Genomic DNA, 20,913 nt, shown 5'->3' with positions numbered 1-20,913 from the left:
CATGGATTCAATAATTTAATTTCCTGTGTATATGTGTGTGATGAGATTTATATTCCGCAATCTGCAAGTGTGAGGTACAGAAAACTCAAGTGTGTTTGCCCTGGCATTGGGTATGTCCATGTAAATAAGGTGATAAACAATGTTTTAATGGGTGCATATTGTATGATCAAGCCTGTGTGTTGCTGGGTACATTGTGTGTGTGTGTGTGTGCGCGTGTGTAGATATCGGCCATAATTTTCCAGCCACATTGGCAGCAGCGGGCATCATGGCAGGCTGGCAGGGGGGAAACAATATGGTGAGACAACCAAAAATCGGTTTCCCGCCATCGTGAAACCAGTTTGTGACTCTCCGCTCCCCCGTAAATGGCAGGCCGCGTTCTCCATCGCCGCACATTGAGAACCTAATTTCAATACTTTGGCATCTTATTATAAGCTCTGCTCGCTGGAATCAGTCCCCCATGCTGGATCATCCAGGTACACCGGTGTGATTGTTTCACAACTATACATAAGCGACGTGCACCCGGCGGGCTGCACTTCACTCGGGACTTGGCGGTTTGTTTGCCTACCTTGCTTCGGGCATCACTCACAGTTATCAGTGCCAGGCTTCACAGGCAGCACCGCATCATTTTTAGCGGGAGCTCACGGGCAAGTGCCTACCTATCAGACCAGCCGTAAGGCAGGGCTGGCTTTTCAATGGCTGCAGGGCTAGGGCTTGCCTGGCGAAGGGGGAGAAGTGGCCTCAGGCAAGGCAAAAGGCTGCAGGACGAGGGCTGTACTGGGGAAGGAGGGTATCTCAGTATGTATACAGGGGCACATGTTGATCTGTGCAAGTGACCTCAAGATGGTGAGGGCTGAGGAGGCAGTCTCCAGAGGAGATGAGGCCAGATGGAGATGTGAGGGTGTGTGTGTGAGAGAGAAGTGATGATGTCCCTTGAGCCAGCAGTGAGTGAGATACCAGTGAATGTGTGATGGGCTTGTGAGTGTGTGAGTTTAGAGTGATGAGATGGTTGTCTTACCCTGGCGGCATGAGATCATTCATCTGTTTTCTGCACTGGATGGCCAGCCTCTTGTGAGCAGCGTTGGCACTGACCACCTCTGTCACCAGCTCCCAACCCAGAATGATTGCCTCCTGCAGCCAGAGAAGGGGTAGAGGATATCGTGGTAGGCCTCCACGGCATCCGGGGCGGGGCGGGGGGCTGCACTCTTCATAGCTTTTAGGGCCACGTCTTCAACAGAGCAGTCCTGGGCTGCAAGTATTGAGAAGTGTGCACGCGGCTGCAGTTTAAATATGGCGTGAGGAAGCAGCGAAATTACGGCGTGGAGGGCAAATCAGAGGCAGCCCGCCTGTGCCACGGCATGTTTCCTGTGGCTACACAATTAATGAGGCGGGAATGAGATGATACGGCATGAAAACCCACCAAAAAACAACTTTTTTCCACCCACTACCGCACTTTGTTCAAACCTGGGATGATTCCGGCCTTTGGCCCTGATCTACCTGCAATAGTCAGATTGGGGACATACCCTGCAAATTTCGCTAACGTGCCAATCTCTCCTTTTATAATTTACTCTATATTTTCCTGCATTTCTAATTAGAATATGCTGCAGTAAGCTTTGTGATAAACCAGAAACAAACTAGGCAATAGCCTTACAATGGGTGACAGTGTTCACAGGCTGTTCATGCTGCTTCAGTCACTTCCCCGTCCATATCAAAGGTGATCCTGGAGTAATTAAAGAGGGAGTGATAATGTAGCTATAACTAGAAAACTACAATAAATAAACAGAATCTCCTGGCAGCTAAAAAATATAACTTTTTGCCTTAATTTGTTTTTAATGTACTGCACAATGTATGACTCCAATAACTGTAAGCCACTTTAATTAATAGACGACAGCATCTCAATTTCATACCCCTTATCTGAACAAGCCCCTTCCAGACAGGTCACAGCCTCTTGTTGCCAAGTACATAAGAAACCTAAAAGCTCGTTGGGTTGTGCACACTCTTCAGCACAGCAGCTGTAAAAGTGTGCCCATTTCGGGAGCGTAGGCTTGGTGATGTCTGTCTATTTCATCAACCCAACTGCCCCTACAGAAAGGCTCACCTGCAGATTAAAGCCCTCTTTGAGAGGGTGGTGGTTCGACTCCATCTTTAGATTGTTAATCCTAGTCAGTTACGACCACCTCCCTTTGAAATGAATCTATTTCGCACCAATTTCAGTGGAAATAACCAGCCAAATTTTTGCGGAAAGGAGACCATTTTCAGCCACTATCCAACGCCTGGCCTACAACCTGGGTTTCCAAGTGTTAAATAATGCAGCCCATCCCTTTGTAATGTTTTATTCTGCCCTGCCCGGGATTGTAAGCATAAGGCATCGGTCTTCCTTGACCTTTCTGTCAGTCTCTATTCCTGACGTAGGGTTACATTCAGCCGAGCCAGTCTATGCCAGTGACTAAGCTTGCTTCAACTCTTGAGGGAAGAACGTGAAAAACAAGAACAGGAAATTTTTTTTCACGGACGATGAGACGGCTGACAATCCACGTTTCTTCAACACTTCAGGTGAAGATGTGGAAACCGGGCTCTGTGGGTTTTTACCTCTGCCTCCAAGGAACATTCAGGTAGTAGGCGCATTTAACTTTAGTCGGCACTTTATACATTTTACTGCCAAGTGACAATGATGGTTGCCAGTTATTATTCAGTTTAAGCTGTGGTGTCCCTTTTCCAGTTTTGTGACTATTGTCAATTTTGCTGCTGCCAGGTTCCCAGCGCAATTACTTTTCTGTCTAAGCAGCAGCAGCAGCATGAAACCTGGCGCTAATCCAGGACAGTGGCGATTGGCATTTATTTTAATATAGTGGAGAAATGATAATTAACCTCTCACTGTTCATGCTGAGAATAATGGATGAACGGCCCGAAAGTACCAAGAAAATATGGCACGGCGTAAGTAATGGCGCCAGCCACTTACTCTGTCACTTCAAGGGTTTCTATGTCATAGACAGGCCATAGCTTTGCTGCTAATCTCCAGGAAAACCAAGGGCATGACATTATATCCAGCGTATAAATACGTGTACGTCATATGATACAAGGGGCAGGGTTTCCCAGTTCCGCAGCCGCTTGAAGTCAAAGGACCTTTTGGTGGTCCATCAAATTTTCCGTCCCGGCTCTGACAATTCCTGCAGTGGGTAGGACCGGAAAATCCCGGCCCGTGTGCATCATATGTTACATGTGTGTGTTTCGGTACACATTCTTTGATAGTCTGTGCGCAAATACGCATCTGACAGCATGAGTGATTAATCTGCTTTCGTCAATGAGCACGTGTTTATGATAATCTATATGCGAATGTGCATATAGCTTACATTTCCAATCAATGGTGAGAATCGTATCACATTTTTTCGATTTTTCTTTTAAACACCAATCTTGTATCATACGTGACTTGACCCGTCATTATCAGATTAAAAATAAAAGGCTATCAGACAGCACAACAGCATAAGTTTTTAAACCCACCTGATGGATAGATTTAAAAACGTTGTGTTGTAAAAGACACAGGAGTACTCCAGTTTTCAGCTGGGCACTGTGGACGATACTGGTGTCAGAATTTCCAAAAGTGTCAATTTGTATATAAAAAAAACTTTAAAATAAATTCAAACCAAAACTGCTAAGAGATTAATTTTGGTCTCAGACCAAAATTAATCTCTTCAGCAGTTTTGGTTTGAATTTATTTTAAAGTTTTTTTTATATACAAATTGTTAAACAATCCAAACATCAATATTAAATAGCACTGAAAACTAGATTTATCATTTTCCCTCTTGCACTTTTTTTTACTGTGTGCACCATTCCTGGATTAAGTGAATGGGTGTGAGTGAGTTTTCATTCACTGGTTCTTAAGAGTTATGTGATATTGGTCTTAGGGTGACGTTCCCTTTTGGTGACAGTGCAGGCAATCTCCACTTGGAGCATCACATAATGTCCTTGCCAAAATTGGGGACATGCTTTATAAGAAACAAGGGGTCGAACTTTGTGTTCAACTCCTGCGCAGCACAACGTGTTAGCTGGTCCCTGACGACCAGCCCGTTTACATTGTGAGCTGGAATCCGGGACACTGGTGGCAACTGAGAAACAACTGCTGCATGCTTGAAATTTCAGCAAGTGCCTGTAATGACAAATCGTACTGACGGCTTGTGTGGTGTGTGCTCAGCATTCAGCCCATCGGCAGCCAGGAGAAGCTTGCAACATCTGTTTGATGTCAGCAATTTCGTGGCCTCCCGAGGAACCTCTGAATTCTACCTCCGGAAGGTGTCAGTCTCGGCTCAGTGTTGGCAGTATTGCCTCGGACTCAGAAGGCTTCACTCAAGCCCTACTCCTGAGATTGAAGTGAATAATTTAGGTTGACCCTTCAGTGCAGTACTGAGGGGGCTGCTGCTTTCAGATGAGACGCTGGGCTGGATTTTACCACCCCCTCCCCTCCTGCCGATGGGTTTGAAGGTGGGTGGGCAGGGAAAATCCAGGGGTGGCCTTCCCGCTGCCTATCCACCTGCCCCCCCGACCTGTCTGAAATTTTACAGTCGGAGGGGGCATCGGGCAGCCTTGCACCTACTGAGGCCCTTATGGGGGCCAATTAGTTGAACATTAACCAAACATTTCACACCACCCACAAAAATAACCCATTAAAACAGATTATGTATCGCGTTGTTGTTATATGCAACGTGTTTCCCTGCTGTACAACAGGTGCTATATTTCAAAGGCTATGGAACACTTTGGGAAATCTGAAGGTTAAAACACCTAGTTTATTTTGAAATATTGCAGCCCAGGGAAACCCTGACTTTTATGAAAATGACATAAGGGACAGAGTGAGGGGGATGGGGGAGGGATGCGTGGTTGGAGGGACGGTAAGGAACAGGATAGCAATGTTCTAAACCTCCTAAAACGTATCAAACCTAAAGGTGAGATTTACAGAGCATAAGCTTACAGGTAATTTGCAGGGTTTGTTTTAAATTGCTTTTCACCAATTAGTCCCTGTTGCTAATGAATAAGAATGTGGGCCTTTAGCAGCCGATACATTGCCTGTCATAAAAAAAATGTCCTTAAATGAAGGAGTGGTAGTTTTAAGAAAAAGTAAATCTTTGACAACAAAAGGCCATCTCAAATACTTTCTTTCACTTTCTAGCAAGAGCTCAATCGTGCAGATAGATTTGTGCAACCAGATAAAGTTAAATGTACAAGACTGGTGAACACCTGTCAGGGGAGGGGGGAGAGGTTTAGAACATAACACACACTCTACCCTCACAACCCCTCAGTCACCTCTATTGACAAAACACTGTCCAGCCCCCTGTTGACTCTGACTGCACTTATTTACCTCCGCTGAGCAGTCACCGCTCATTCTGCAGGGCAGTTAAATCTAAACAATCCACTGCCCTTCTCCTTTCTCAGCTTTCCGTTTGTCCAAATGAGGCTTTTTAAAATCTTGTTTTGCTCCCGAGTGGGTGATTTCTCGGGGAAGTTGCTCCCCTGTGTGAAACTGCTGCCTGAAAGCTGCAGGAAGTGATCAGAGAGTGTTCCTGCCATGTTGGTGTGGGCAGGAGGAAGTGTTTGATTGTGCTGGGTGAACATCACAGCTGTTTGGCATTGTGTTCTCTCAATGTTTTGAGACCAGAGTGAAATACAGGCCTTTGGGGAGATTCGTTTTACAAGACGAATTCTTTATCTTTTCGTAACACAAAGAGAGAGGGGCTTCAGGCACAGGGTTTTTTTTTTGGCAACTGTTTGAAGGTTTTGATAATCAGGAAATAAGTCATTGTTGCATTGTGCCCGTGTTTGTTCTATAAATACCAAAAAAGAAACGACACACTAATTTAATCCCTTGCGCCACATCCTTCTGTGACCTGTTCTGCAATAAAAATTGAATTTTAAAAAGGTCTGTTTTTATATGAACATATTCCCAAAAGCCTCAGTTACAAAGTAGCTTCATTTTAAATGAATAGATTATATCATTTCAGTTAAAATATATCTAGCATTGTAGTATCATCGGTGGGTAGTAATGGTAGTAAAATAGTTTTGAAGAAGGATGTGAAGTAGCGAAAAGCTTAGACAGATACTAAAACTAATCGAAAACCCCTCACAAAATGGGGAACGAACTGAAATGATCTCAAAATTCTCATCTGCATTTACAAAATTGACTTCAAAGGCCCTTGTCCCACCCTGTCTCTAAAACCTCCCACTGGCCTACATGCAGCCTGCAACTATCTCTCCATTGAATCTGGACCATTGTCCCTTCCTTTCAGTGTCACAGCTTTCAGTTTGGGCTTATCCTTTGGCCTTTGCTTCCTCAACCCGCCACAATGTGACCTTTTCCCCGCTTTCATAAATGTCCTGAAATCTTACATTTTCAACCGTTTCCTTTAACTCCTCCTTTAACTCCTGGTCAGTGTCCACTTTCCACCCATCCTTCTGAAGTTCCATGGGGTAATTTTGTTACAGTACACACAGGCACAAGTTATTGACGCTTTACAGCTCTCTGGGTTCAACACGAAATTCAACAATTTAAGGCTGTAATCTCTGCCCCTGTTTGTTTCCTTTTCTTTGCATTTTTTGATCTTACTCCTGCTTTTCTCTTGTTGTTGCTTTCGTCTATGCATCACCCTGCCATTCACATCTCCTCTAACTTTTCCCAGTTCTGATGAAAGGTTATTGACCTGAAATGTTAACTGTTTGTCTCTCCACAGATGCTGCCTGACCTGCTGAGCATTTTCAGCATTTTTGGTTCTTAGTTCACTTTTCTAGCATCCACAATATTTTGCTTCTGTACAAGTTGTTATTATTTGGCAATATTATTGTTGCACATATATTCCAACTGAAGAAGTGCTTTTTAACATATATGCATTTATTTTATTGCTGCTTTATAAAAGAAAGAGCTTGCATTTATTTAGTGTTTTACCACTAATGAAGCATTTTGAAGTGTAATAATGTAGGAATTGTGGCAGCCAATTTGTGCACAGTAAGACTCCATAAATATCAATGAAATAAGTGAGCTGATCACCTGTTTTAAGTATTGGTTGAGGATAAATGTTGGCTAGGACAATGGAGAACTCCCTTGTTTATCTTTGAGCAATGCCCTAGGATATTTTATGTTCACCTGAGGCGCCAACAGGGCTGAAGTTTTACTTGTCCATTTATAAAATGGCACCTCCAGCAGTACAGCACTCTCTCAGTAATGCACTGAGGTGCCAACCTAGGTTCTGTGTTCAAGTCCTTGGAATTGGGCTTAAACCTCTAGTCTTCTGACTCAGAGACAAGAATGCTGTCACTGAGCCAAGGCTGACACCTAACAGCTTTGCCATGGACTAATTGCACAATTAGTTTAAAAGTATCATCACAAAGCTTACCTTCAGCTGAATTAGGACTTTTAGTTAGAAGCTGCATTGTATTGTAATAACTAGAGCTTGAATAATATAGTACAGAGTAAACCATAACATTTCACTAATCAGCTCCTGTTGTCCCCAAAATTAACAGTTAAGTATACCCTTACACCACTGCTTATATGATGCAAATAGAATATTCCTGTTAGTGTTAAATCAGATGGATAAAATCCTGAATTCAGAAATTTGACATTTGCTCCGTTAGAAATTCATGCTAGTTTAAGATAATACATTTTCTCATCAAATGTTCTCTTCTGCCCTCCCAGAGGGTGTTGACTACTTGGTGGAGTCCCATGGACTCTGAGCTCCATCTGGGAGCTCAGCCAAGTGTCCGTTATTTATGGCTGAGTCATGATAGTGAGTGTTGACAGGCAACAGTCAACATTAGAGCCAAGCACAATTCTGACCTCACTCACACACTTTCACCGAAGTGTCACATGGATAGTAAGTAGCAGCAGGAAATGTGGCTGGCATTCCTTTTTTAAGTTAGATGCATTGAGACCAACGGTAGTGCCCCTACTACTGCCCTGGCTCAGAGCATCTAACCCAGCGCACACCAAAGATCAATACTGGAATATCTGAAAAGATTTTTGAATGAGACCAAAACACGGTCTGCAAGTTTAGGTGGGTGCAAAAGCTCCCCATCTTAAGAAAGACAATATTCATCCTCAACCCTTAACCTATTTGATGTTTGTGTAACCTTGCTGTGTGCAAATTGGCTGTCACATCAGCGACTACACATCAAAACTAATTCACTGGCTGTAACTACTATGGAGCGTCTTGAGGACATGATGTCATGCGGCATTGACATCATTTTGTTCTTTCTCTTGATGTTCTGCATTGTGTAGTTACTCCCTGGATAAACTGACTGAATAATTAGATCAATTTTTATTTTGAAATTCCACTTCACATCTGGATTTTCAACAACTATATTCTTTTGCCAATGCCCAGATTCTTCCATTTCATTTTTTTTGTAGAGGGTGGGGTGGGGCGGAGGGTAGTGTATCCAATCATAGGAACAATTAAAGTAAAAGATTAAATGTAGTTAGAAAGGAGCTTAAAATGACTAACTGAAGAATCATCATGCAGACACTGATATTGAACAGAGTAAAGATGAGTTAAGTTAAGGTAATTACCTTGACTGGTGCCATCACAGTTTTGTTGCTGCTGTTCGAGTTCAGCCAGTTCACTCAGCAGAGCTATTCCATGCATCCCCGAGCAGGGGTAACAGGTTGAGGTTGTAGGGTGTGAAGGTGCTATGGGGGCACTGGGAACCTCAGGCTCTAAAACGAAGAGCTCTCCCATGCTGAGGCCAGCTGCCACCAGGGCATTCATCCCTGCTATGCAGTCCAACCGCCACTTGAACACTTCATCCCTCTCTGAGGCATCATGGCGAATTTCTGAATCCTCATCTCGATTCACCTGTTTGGCTTCTTCAACAATTTTGCATTCCTGGTTTAAGTCAGTTTCAGCTACTGAACCCAAGTGATCAGAGTTCCTTACATCCAATGTTTCATTGGTTAAAGTTGTGGATTCACTGGTTGTGCGAGGTGACTTAGTCACTGAAATCTCTTGTCCTCCCTCTTCTCCTGCAAGTCCTCCATCAGTGACAATTCCCTGAGAAGCAATCAAATGCCTTGAGCATTCCATGTTTTCTTTCATAGATGACTCAAGTTGCTCCACAGTTGAATTCTCTGCTAGCATTGCATTTACTGTCTCCTTTCCTTCTGAGGTGCAGAGAACCTTGTGTGTGTTTTGCTCTACAACATCCAGGTCGTTGGTTGCGATCCGTTTGTCAGTGAGGTTTGCCTCCTCCACCATGTTGGATTGAGTATCACAGTGAATTTTCGCACCAGGCGTAAAGGTTCTGGACTGCTCTGGTTCAGCCGCCGTGGTGACGGGTTGCATAGTTTCGGGGTCCGCAGGATCGGCAGAGTGCACAAGTGGAGTAGGGGAGTTGTAGCCCATGGCGACAGCTGTGTATGTATAACCAGGTGGGAAATCTGAAACAGAGAGAGAGAAGGATCTTGTTTTATCCAACACATTAACCCCTATTGTCCAGCAGAATCTGAGCATATTCAATGTGGTTTTACCAGCAGAGACAGTTTTCTGAAATCCTTTCTACCATGATGGGGGAAACTCCATTTAAATTGTTCAAACCTTTCTGATAAATAATTCTCTGTGGTGATTTTTTTTTGGGGTGTGTGATCCTGTTCTATAAAACAGAAACTGTGATCTGTAGGGTCTATCGGGCAATGCAGTTGCTGTGTTAAGTCCATTTTAATTTATTCTCCTTTTCACTCTGATAAATTGAACATGCCTGAGTGGACAAATCATCATTTATAGCGACTGTAATCATAATGCCATGATACTCACTCTACGTCAACCTTTTGATACCGCACTAGAAAATCTCTTTTTTGTTCAGGTGTCTTACGTTCACACGCTGTTACAGTAACATTAAAAATTATTAACGGAACAAAAAACAAACCAAAAAGTGCAGGGGGAAGTGGGAGCAGAGGTTGTGTGATGCTTGAAACTTTGAGCAAGGTTATCAATTGGTTTCTGGGGGTGAAAGGGTTAAGCCTCGTCACTGCAATGCTCTTCACCCTGAACTGATAATCTCCCAACCGATCGTACAGCTGACACCCAGCGCAGGCAACAAAACAAATGTTATTACTCTGTCTTCCCCAAGAACTCTGAAGGTGCCCCTGACTTTATCCTGGCTGGCAGCATCCTGACTACCTTGTCATCAACTGAGTGTAATTAATGATATCCATCCGCCTCTTTTGACATTACCACCAGATGAATATGTATCCTTCCACCAAACTGCTTCCTTCCCAAGGACTGCTGAAGGATAAAAAGGTTCCTATCTCAAAGGTTGCTCCTCCCTTTCTCTCCAAAGTAAAACAAAAGAATTAGCAGCTGCATATCATCTAGCCTTGAAAATTAGAAGGAAAAATGTTGGACTTTAGTCTCTTGTCTGTTTGCTAGACATAATAGCTTTAGGGTGCTGGTAAGGTACTTGCAGCTGATATTTATATGGTAAGTTGTTAAGGTTTAAGGATCATGTAAAGTACATTGAGATTAAAAAAAAGATAGAACAGGAGTTTTCTATACAACATTGTCCTTTGGCGATTATTTCTCTTTTTTCCTTCCAGAGAAGGCAGACAATCTGAGTCGTGGAGCTGGATTTTCCCCACAGGACAGGGAATGGGAGTTGGGATTGTCTCTGGGTTCTGAGCCTGACACTGTGGGCGGGGTGGGGGGTGGGGGGAGGGGGGCATTGTGGAATTTTCACCGAGGTATCCCCTTAATTAGCATGCAGACAGGTTCCAGGCCCAATTAAATGTGGCAGGTGGGCTCCAGAAGCTGGAGGGCCAATCAGAGGCCTTCCAGCTTGAGAGGGGCGAGTAACTGCTTCAACATGGAGGCAACCTCTCACCAACCTTTTCAACACTTAAAGCATAAAACAGGTAAAGCAACCAGGCCATCACTTCCGGGAGGGGTGGGGGGAAATCCCTCCACAGTCCGACCTTTGACTACACCAGCACCCAGGTAGGGGAGGGCCTCTGCGCCTGTCTGGGGCGTTGGAGCCCAGCCTGCCAATGGGTGCCCACCTCCAGGAAGTTAATCTGCCTCCATAACAAAAACAGAAAATGCTGGAAAAACTCAGCAGGTCTGACAGCATCTGTGGAGAGAGAGAAACAAAAGTGTTTCTCTCCATTGATGCTGTCAGGCCTGCTGAGCTTTTCCAGCATTTTCTGTTTTTGTTTCAGATTTCCAGCGTCCACAGTATTTTGCTTTTAATCTGCCTCCAACTGTGTCGGGAAAATCCCAGCCGGCTTCCTTTAAGTGTGGTTAACAAGTACGGGCGGGTAACCCTGCCAACCCCGAATACAACTCGGCAAAAATGACCGGCACCGGGAGCAGGCTTGGGGAACTGGCATGCCGCCCGGTGCCTGTGCTTTCAGGACTCGTCCGCCTCCGTCCCATCTCGGTGGGGTCCAAAAATTCAGCCCATGGACTTTTCCATATTAATGGGGATGAGTACTCTATTGTCGCAAGCTGCTTCAACTATTTGCCCAAATGAAAACTGGCAGATCTCACTAACTGAAAGCTGGTGAGCTTAACACTCTATTCAGAGTGTCCAACAGGATTTGGTTATCAGATCATCCACCCAGTAGCCAGTGGGGAATTTTCTTTCAGCTGAAAACTCAAAAGTTGTCCGTTTATCACAATACTCCTGGTAGTGTCCAGAAAATGTAAACGTATAAATACCCAAATAATAAGACTCCACTTGTTGATTGTATGTCCCTACGAGCAGTGATGTCAGATCATAGCTTTTCCTGCCCTCCCCCAACGTATTATTTTATTCGTTCACAGGATGTGGGCGTCGCTGGCTGGGCCAGCATTTATTGTCCTTCCCTAGTTGCCCTTGAGAAGGTGGTGGTGAGCTGCCTTCTTGAACTGCTCCAGTCCCTGTGGTGTAGGTACACCCACAGTGCTGTTAGGGATGGAGTTCCAGGATTTTGACCCAACGACAGTGAAGGAACGGCGATATATTTCCAAGTCAGGATGGTGAGTGGCTTGCAGGAGAACTTGCAAGTGGTAGTGTTCCCATGCATCTGTTGCCCTTGTCCTTCTAGATGGTAGAGGTCACAGGTTTGGAAGGTGCTGTTGGAGGAGGCTTGGTGAATTGTTGCAGTGCATCTTGTCGATGGTACTCACTGCTGCCACTGTTCATCAGTGGCGGAGAGAGTGAATGTTTAAGGCGGTGGATGGGGTGCCAATTAAGCGGCTGCTTTGTCCTGAATGGTGTCAAGTTTCTTGGTGTTACTGAAGCTGCACTCATCCAGGCAAGTGGGGAGTATTCCATCACACTCCTTACCTATGCTTTGCAGATATTGGGCAGAGTCATCTGGGGAATCGTGGTGAGTTAATTGCCACAGAATTCTCAGCCTCTGACCTGCTCTTGTAGCCACAGTATTCCTAGAGCTGGTCCAGTTAAGTTTCTGGTCAATGGCAACCCCCCCAAGGATGCTGATGATGGAGGAGTCAGCGATGGTGATGCTGTGATACGTCAACGAGAGAATGATCAGGTACTGTTTTTTAGGAGATGGTCAATGCTTGGCACTTGTGTGGCATTAATGTTAATTCCACTCATCAGCTGCAGGCACAGACTGCTTCAGTATCTGAGGAGTTGTGAATGGCACTGAACACTGTGCAATCTTCAGCAAACATCCCCATTTCTGACCTTATGATGAAGGAAAGGTCATTGATGAAGCAGCTGAAGATGGTTGGGCCTAGGACACTCCCCTGAGGAACTCCTGGAATGATGTCCTGGAACTGAGACGACTAACCTCCAAGGACACAGCAACCTTGCTTTGTGCTAGGTATGACTCTAACCAGTGGAGAGTTTTTACCCCTATTCTCACTGACTTCAATTTTATTAGGCCTCCTTGATACCACATGTGGTCAAATGTTGCCTTGATGTCAAGGACAGTCACTCCCACCTCACCTCTGGAATTCAACTCTTTGGTCCATGTTTAGACATGGTTCTGGCAGGACCCAAACTGGGCATTGGTGAGCAGGTTAATGGTGAGTTAAGTGCCACTTGATAGTACTGTCAATGACACTTTCTATCTCCTTAATGCTGACTAAAAGTAATGGGTAATTGGCTGGATTGGATTTGTCCTGCTTTTTGTGGACAGGGCATACCTGGGGAATTTTCCAAATTGTCAGGCAGATGTCAGTGCTGTAGCTGTAGTGGAACAGCTTGGCTAGGGATGTGGCTAGTTCTGGAGCCAAGTCTTCAACACTACAACTGGGATGTTGTTAGGGCCCATAGCTTTTGCTGTAGCCAGTACCTACAGCTGTTTCTTAATATCACGTGGAGTGAATCTAGTGTCACGTGGAGTGAATCGAATTGGCTGGAGACTGGCATCTCTGATAAAGGAGGCCTCAGGAGCAGGCTCAGATGGATCATCCACCTGACACTTCTGGCTGAAGATGATCTCAAATGCTTCGCCTTGATATGTGTTCATTGAGGATGGGAATATTTGTGAAGCCTCCTCCGCCTGTTAGCTGTTTAATTGTCAACTACACCCATGGCTAGATGTAGCTGGACTGCAGAGCTTTGAACAGATCTGTTGGTTTTGAAATTATTTACTCTTTCTATCGAAAGCTGCTTCCAGTGTTTAGCATGCATGGCTTCCTGTGCTGTAGCTTCACCAGGTTGGCACCTCATTTTTAGGTTTGCCTGGTACTGGCTCTGTCATGCCCTCCTGTGCTCCCTTTTTGTGTTAGCTTCTACCATCATTCCCAGAACACACAACTGGGGTGTTGCCTCTGACAGAAAGACTCTGAGCTATAGAAGCTGCAAGAGTCCACATTCATCTGCCATTCATTCATTGATCAATCTTTACATCGGTCTCTCACCACTCATTTTCCAGCTGCTGCAAGTTCTGCTGAGGGAAAGGAGAACTTAGAATGGGGCATTTGTTGAAACACAGGTTCATCCACATTTACACCAGTCGCTCTCTGTCATTCGAGTAAGAATCAAGAGGTCTATCATTTTTATAGGATATACTGACAAGTCCACTGCTCTACTAAAATATCTGTGTCTAGTTATCCTGTCAGATTTTGAAGTACCAACTGGACTCCCAATAACCGGAGCCTTTCAATTTTATGCAAAAACATTTGTACCTTATTTAGTGTTGATGACATACCTGGCTCAAAGGTTTCTGGATAATGTTGAGGTGGCTGTCTTTCCACTCTCTTTTCAGCTGCTTGACTTTCTGTGGAATTCTGGGAAGGAGGGCGGCTGACTGCTGAGGATTGTGGGGCAATGGCAGGATCCGAAGAAGGGCAAGAAGGTAAAGGACATACAGCAGTGGGCTGGGGGGTGGGACAGCCTGATTTGGGTCCAAGAGAAGGAGAATGGTTGCAAGGTGAAAGTTTGGCAGAACACATGCCAGATGGCAGTATGACGGGTGAAGAAAGACTCTTGGGAGAGTTTAAGGCAACTGTTTTATTTGATCTCCTATTCCTCTCTAGAGTATGTTCTTCTGCTTCTATCCGGCGTTCCTCTGCTTTCCGATGATCCTGAAGAAAAGACAGAAATCAAGTGGTGAACTGACTCTGTTGATGTCAAAGATTCTTGTTTCTTTCTGTTTTCCTATAATTAAGGGGACATCAAATCTAAACATCAGGTTACTTAGGAACATCAGAACAGGAGTAGAGCATTCAGTTCCCCAAGCCTATTCTGCCGTTCAATTACATCATGGCCGCTGTCTTCTCACTCCATCCACCCACCTTGATTCTGTACCCCTTAATACCCTTGCCTCACAAAAATATGTTAACTCTTGCATTGGTAACAGAGATTCAGCTATCCAAATCAAATAAAGCTGCATTGTGTCAATGAAGTGAGCATTTATGTTTCGAATTTACAAGCTCCACTGGGGATTCTCACATCTAATTTGATAGCAGCTTCTCACAACTTCCTCTTATACTCTAGAACTCCCATGGCACCACTCAATTGCTGTAGCTTCATAGCAAGGGAAGGAGCTGAGAGAAGGCAGCCACCATCAAAACTCCAGCTGAGATTTCAGCCTTGGTCCCTAACATTGCTTTCCAATTCAGGTATTCGATATTACATGATCTTTTTTGGACAACAAACTATTTACTCAGAACAAATGCATTGGTTTTAATTTTCCAAAATTCCTCAGGTTCTGGAAAGGTCCCATCAGACTGGAAAATAGCAAATGTGACTCCTCTATTCAAGAAAGGAAGAGGACAGAAAGCAGGAAACTACAGTCCAGTTAGCTTAACATCTGTCACAGGGAAATTTCTGGAATTATTATTAAAGGGGTTATAGCTGGGCACTTAGAAAATCTCAATGCAATCAAGCAGAGTCAACATGGTTTTGTGAAAGGGAAATCACATTTTACTGATATTTGGAGTTCTTTGAGAAGGTAACAAGCAATGTGGATAAAGGGGAACCTGTGGATGTGGTGTACTTAGAATCCCAGAAGGCATTTGACAAGGTGTCACATCAAAGGTTACTTCACAAAATAAGAGCTCATGGTGTAGGGGGGTAACATATTAGTATGGATAGAGGATTGGTTAGCTAATAGGAAGCAGAGAGTAGGGATAAGTGGGTCTTTTTCAGGTTGGCAACATGTGATGAGTGGAGTGTCACAGAGATCAATACCGGAGCCTCAACTGCTTACAATTTCAATTACACTGACAATTTACAAAGACTTGGATGAAGGGACCAAATGTATGGTTGCTAAATTTATTGATAACACAAAGATAGGTAGGAAAGTAAGTTGTGAAGATGGTATAAGGAGTCTGCAAAGGGACATAGAGGGGTTAAGTGAGTGGGCGAAAATTTGGTAGATGGAGTATAATGTGGGAAAATGTGACCTTGTCCATTTTGGCAGGAAGAATAGAAAAGGTGCATATTATTTAAATGGAGAGAGATTGCAGAGCTCTGAGGTACAGAGGGATCTGGATGTCCTGGTACATGAATCAGGAAAAGTTAATATGCAGTATGGCAAGTGATTAGGAAGGCAAATGGAATGTTGTTGTTTTTTGTAAGGAGAATGGAATATAAAAGTAGGGATGTTTTGCTACAGTTGAACAGGGGGTTGATGAGACCACATCTAGAGTACTGTGTACAGTTTTGGTCTCCTTATCTAAGAAAGGATATAAATGCATCAGAAGCAGTTCAGAGAAGGTTCAATCAACTGAGACCTGGGATGGGGGGGTTATCTCATGAGGAAAGGTTGGACAGGCTGGGCCTGTATCATTTGGAGTTTAGAAGATTGAGAGGTGATCTTATCGAAACATATAAGATGCTGAGGGGAGTTGACAGGGTGGATGCTGAAAGGATGTTTCCCCTTGTGGAAGAGATTAGAACTAGGGGACTGTTTAAAAACATGGGGTCTCCCATTTAAGAGAGATGAGAAGAAATTTGTTCCCTCAGAAGCTCATGGATTTCTGGAACTCTTTCCCCAGAGAGTGGTGAAGGCACGGTCAATTAATGTTTTTAAGGCCGGGGTAGATAGATTCTTGATCAACGAGGGAGTCAAAGGTTATTGGGGGTAGGTGGAATGTGGAGTTGAGTCCACAATCGGATTAGCCATGACCTTATTGAATGGCAGAGGAGGCTCGAGGGGCTGAATGGCCTACTCCTGCTCCTAATTCGTACGTTTGTATGTACAACTCCAAAAGGAGAGGTGCTCTTTACACAGTCTGGCTGATTGTGGGGTGCTGTGAAAGATATGGAGAACAGGGGAACGGAGGTCAAAATGTAATTCGTCAAAAAAAAAAGCTATGCAGACAGAATTCATTCATTGCATTTTTTTCTCACCACTAGTTGTGAGTGCCGTTGGAGTTCAAGTGCTTGTGCCCGTTGCTGTTGCTGCTGCTGATGCTGCTGATGCTGATGCTGCTGATGCTGTTGCTGCAACATGTAGAGTTCCTGCTGCCGCAGAAGCTGGGAGCGAGGGTATACTGAAAGCTGTCCTGGATGCTGCATATGTGAAGTGGGCGCTCGCGCTGGATAAATAGGTGGCCAGAGAGAATGCGCAGGATCCATCACTTCAGCTGGAGGACCCCAGCAAAGAAAGAATCACATTTAGACAGTATCACAGTGCTATCTTCTGCAATCAAAGACACCCTGTTGTTCTGACATATTGAAGCATTCATTTTGAGATCATTTTACATTACAATCGATAAAGAAATTAGCTAGCTGTGCAACTTAATGTAGAAACCAACTTAGTTCCTATTAAAGTTGAATGATTTAATGCAAAAATGAAAAAAAAGCAGAAGGTTCAGCTTCAGAGTCAATCTCAATCTAGTACCCATTAGATGTCTTCAGGCTACATGGGGAGCATGTCAGTAATTCCTGACATTCATATTACAGCAGAGTTTTTAATTACCTTGATTCAAATAGTGAGATACTTGGGAAAATTTCATTGCTGAATTATAGGACATCTTTCTACTTATGCACCTTGTTGCAGCCAATGCCCATGCCTAGATTAATTGTCACATCGGTTAGGTGTAGCATTCATATAACACTGGTCGGAGAATGCACATTATACCGAACCTTTGTAAAATCTGACACTGCTTGCTTCTGAATAGATTACCATCATTTGGCCTCCGCGGAAATATGTACATATCTAGTTAGCTCTCAAATTGTTCTACCTTTGCTGCCATTTTTGGCTCATCCTCTGACTTTTTCTCCATTAACTCAGGAGTCCCCAGGGCTCGGTCAACTCCCTTAATCTGTCCCTACTTTCACCAAGTTTCTACCGATGATTCCACTTTACATCCATTAACCTCCTTCAGATCATACACCCCTTGTGCTCACCAATTCTCTTGCAGTGCAAAAGCTAATCAACTAAATATATATCTGCAGTCATCCTTCAAGGGAAAATGCCAATCTGTTTTTTTTTTCAATTCTCCAAAGTCAGTTTCTTCAGGTATCCCTCAAGACTAGCCAATAGCGGCAACCTCTTACAATTGAGAACTTCATGCTTCACCTTTCTGACCTATCGACATTTTCAGCCTCACTATCTGCTCTGCCCTCAAATGGAGCTCCCACATCTCCTCCATATAGCTATAGCTTCCTCCAAGAAGCTTTCTTTTGACTTTCCTGTCAAAAATAGAAGACAAAACAAGGAATCTTATTACCTGGGCAATCTCTTCCTCAGTCTCAGTCTCCTGTTTTTGCTCTCTTGGTTGCACCATCTCTCTCTAGGTTCTCAATATTACTATGGTCAATGCTCTTCTGGCCCTTTCATCCTTGTTTCTCCTAAGCTGCAGATATGTTGCCTTCTGTGCTGCTCTGCTTCTCTACATTCTCATTGAGTTGAAATCGCACTGTGCACTTATTCTAACCTATTCTCTCAGGGGATACGGAAATTGTGGAACTCCTAATCTCCTGATATTATGATTTTTTATGGGTGCAAAACAATCTCAAGAAGTTGAATATTTCTAAACCACTACGGAAATTGACAAGCACATTCCGATCTATAAAATTGCAAGAGCAACAGGACACCCGCTAGTATATTATTATCATTTCCAGGTCATTCTTGATAACCCCAACATTAATAACTTCCACAACAATGTAAATGACCTGCTCCGATACATTCTTGGTGCATTATATTAAGATAGATACAGAATTCAATGCTTCCATCGGGAGCTGTGCTCAAGGGAAGCACAGGTCAGCGACAGGGATACAGCATTGTAACCCAGACTTTTCAGGCACACACTCCCTTTGGGCTAGGCCCCTCCCTGACTGTGGGACTGCTCAGCTGATCCTCTTGTTTTGTGAAAAGATGGCTGGGTGAATTTGTTGGTGTATTAGGATAAAGCCCGAGGAATGAAATACCTTATCCTTTTATTTTTTTATATACGTTCTTTGATGGGATGTGGGTGTCGCTGGCTAGGCCAGCATTTATTGCCCATCCCTAATTGCTCTTGAGAAGGTGGTGGTGAGCTGCCTTCTTGAACTGTTGCAGTCCATGTGGTGTAGGTGCACCCACAGTGATGTTAAGAAGGGAGTTCCAGGATTTTGATCCAGCGACAGTGAAGGAACGGTGATATATTTCCAAGTCAGGGTGGTGAGTGGCTTGGAGGGGACTTACACTTACACACTTACGCTTACTCTCAAGTCAGGTTTCTTCCTGTGTAAATTTCTATTTTTACATAGCCTATTTATTCTAGGCTCTCCGAATGAGATTTTTTAGAACTTATGTTCATTAGTGTCAAAGCACAGTTAGTTTTAATAGGGATTCCTGTTTAATGGGAACTACATTGGAAGCACTGGATTTCACCCTTCCAACAAAATCATGGCTTTCATCCTGTGTCATTAAGTTTGGATTATACTGACCTTGAACCGGGAAGCAGTAAAGTAAGGAAAATGTGCAATTTCTTTTAAAGGTCTGTGGAATCTGTAATTGGTTTTAAAATGTTTGAAAATGACTTTTAAGAGTTTGCATCAATTGTAAAGGGATCATTTGTAATTTTCTTGGATAAGAAGAAATACTGGTCCAGGTGACCTGGCGACCCTTGACCTGGAAACAGTACCAACAGCATGGAAATTAAGAAAGAGGTTGTGTGGTTGGCAGACACAAAGGAGAGCTGCAGACACAAAGGAGAGCTGCAAGAAAAAAAGCTGCAGGGTGAAGGCAATCAGCATACAGATGCAGACACAAAGAGAAAGCAGACAGGGACAGAAAGAGGAAAACAGAATACATGTGAGGAGAAGAAGCAAATCACTCTAAGGGAGAAATCAGTTTTTCCGTTTGGCAGAAAGGAGACAAGAGTTCTCGGAGACAATGTGGAAGCTGGCTAAAAATGTCTAAAACCTGGAGAGCTTTGTGAATAGCTCGGAGCTGTTAAAAAGCTGGGTGTTTTCCCAGCAGTGACTAAATCATGAACTGGGGTGTTATTAGTTGTTTGGTTGAAAATGAACTCTGGGAAGCTACACCATCGGGACCTGAAAGAGAGGGGGTTCATAAAGGGGGCTGTCATAGCCTCCAGGGCTATGGGCTAAGCTTTGGAAAATGGAATTAGTGTTGTCAGATCTTTGTTGACCAGCGCGGACACAATGGGCCGAATGGCCTCCTTCTGTGCTGTAAACGTCTATGAGTCTATGGGAAGTCTGCCTTGCTGATGATAATCATACTCGTGAAACTCAAGGGTAAAAGCTGACGTCAGATAGACTCCTGGCCTACCCTGCATGAATAAAGAATAGCATATTATGGAACTGTGCAGCTACATTATGCCACATTTCTGACTCATATTAAAGTAAAAGCTACAAAATTTGGAATCTTATTAATAATTTCTTCATATGGGGGTCATTCAGTGAATTTGTTTATTTTGGTTTTACGATTTTCCCACAAAGATCGTAACAGGGTTCAGGTTCAGGTTCAGGACCCTCAAGTTATCATTCCTCCACTCAATGCCAACAATTAGAAATCACTGATGAGGAAATACATGACACAAGTTGATTGGAAAAATCTACTTAAAGTAGATACGATAATCTTAGATCATATGTAAAATCATATACTTCTGTTAGGGGGTTGCTTTACTTAATTTATACCTTTAAAAGTGGATGCCTGAGAAGGCTGTGATGATGTTAAACACAAAAACATATGGATCTGATTTTCAATACATTTCAAAATATGTTCTGATTATACATGTCAACTGAAAATGATATGGAATTAAATCCAGAAAAGGAGAATTATTTGGCCATTCCGGCATTTGAAAGGGAATACATTTCACCTCTTCATGACATGATGAACTAATGGTAGTCTATTCTTCCATTGCTCTTTGCTGTGTTTACTGTGACACCTCAACACAAAGGTCAATAGGGAGACCACAACAAGCCCAATTTACCTGGAGTTAAAATAAAACTAGCAGAGAATAAAACACACTTTTGTCAAAAAGTTAACAGGCAAGGGTTCATAGGAAGGACCTCCTTTTCCCATCTGGT

General features: G+C 43.6%; 1 protein-coding gene across 1 annotated transcript in view; it reads right to left on the bottom strand.

The window, feature by feature from the left end:
- The window catches only part of bahcc1b (BAH domain and coiled-coil containing 1b), a 247,453-nt gene that overhangs the window by 101,072 nt on the left and 125,468 nt on the right, over positions 1-20,913 (bottom strand). The window contains exons 9-11 of the mRNA XM_078571020.1: positions 16,780-17,015; positions 14,132-14,507; positions 8,540-9,406 (exon numbers count right to left, since the gene is read on the bottom strand). Coding sequence (XP_078427146.1) covers positions 8,540-9,406; positions 14,132-14,507; positions 16,780-17,015 — 1,479 coding nt within the window. The remainder of the gene's footprint in view (positions 1-8,539; positions 9,407-14,131; positions 14,508-16,779; positions 17,016-20,913) is intronic.

The sequence above is a fragment of the Cetorhinus maximus genome, chromosome 24, assembly GCF_964194155.1.
Source record: "Cetorhinus maximus chromosome 24, sCetMax3.hap1.1, whole genome shotgun sequence".
Classification (NCBI taxonomy): domain Eukaryota; kingdom Metazoa; phylum Chordata; class Chondrichthyes; order Lamniformes; family Cetorhinidae; genus Cetorhinus; species Cetorhinus maximus.
Note: the sequence above shows the minus strand (reverse complement) of the source record. Positions and strands in the feature narration are given on the sequence as shown.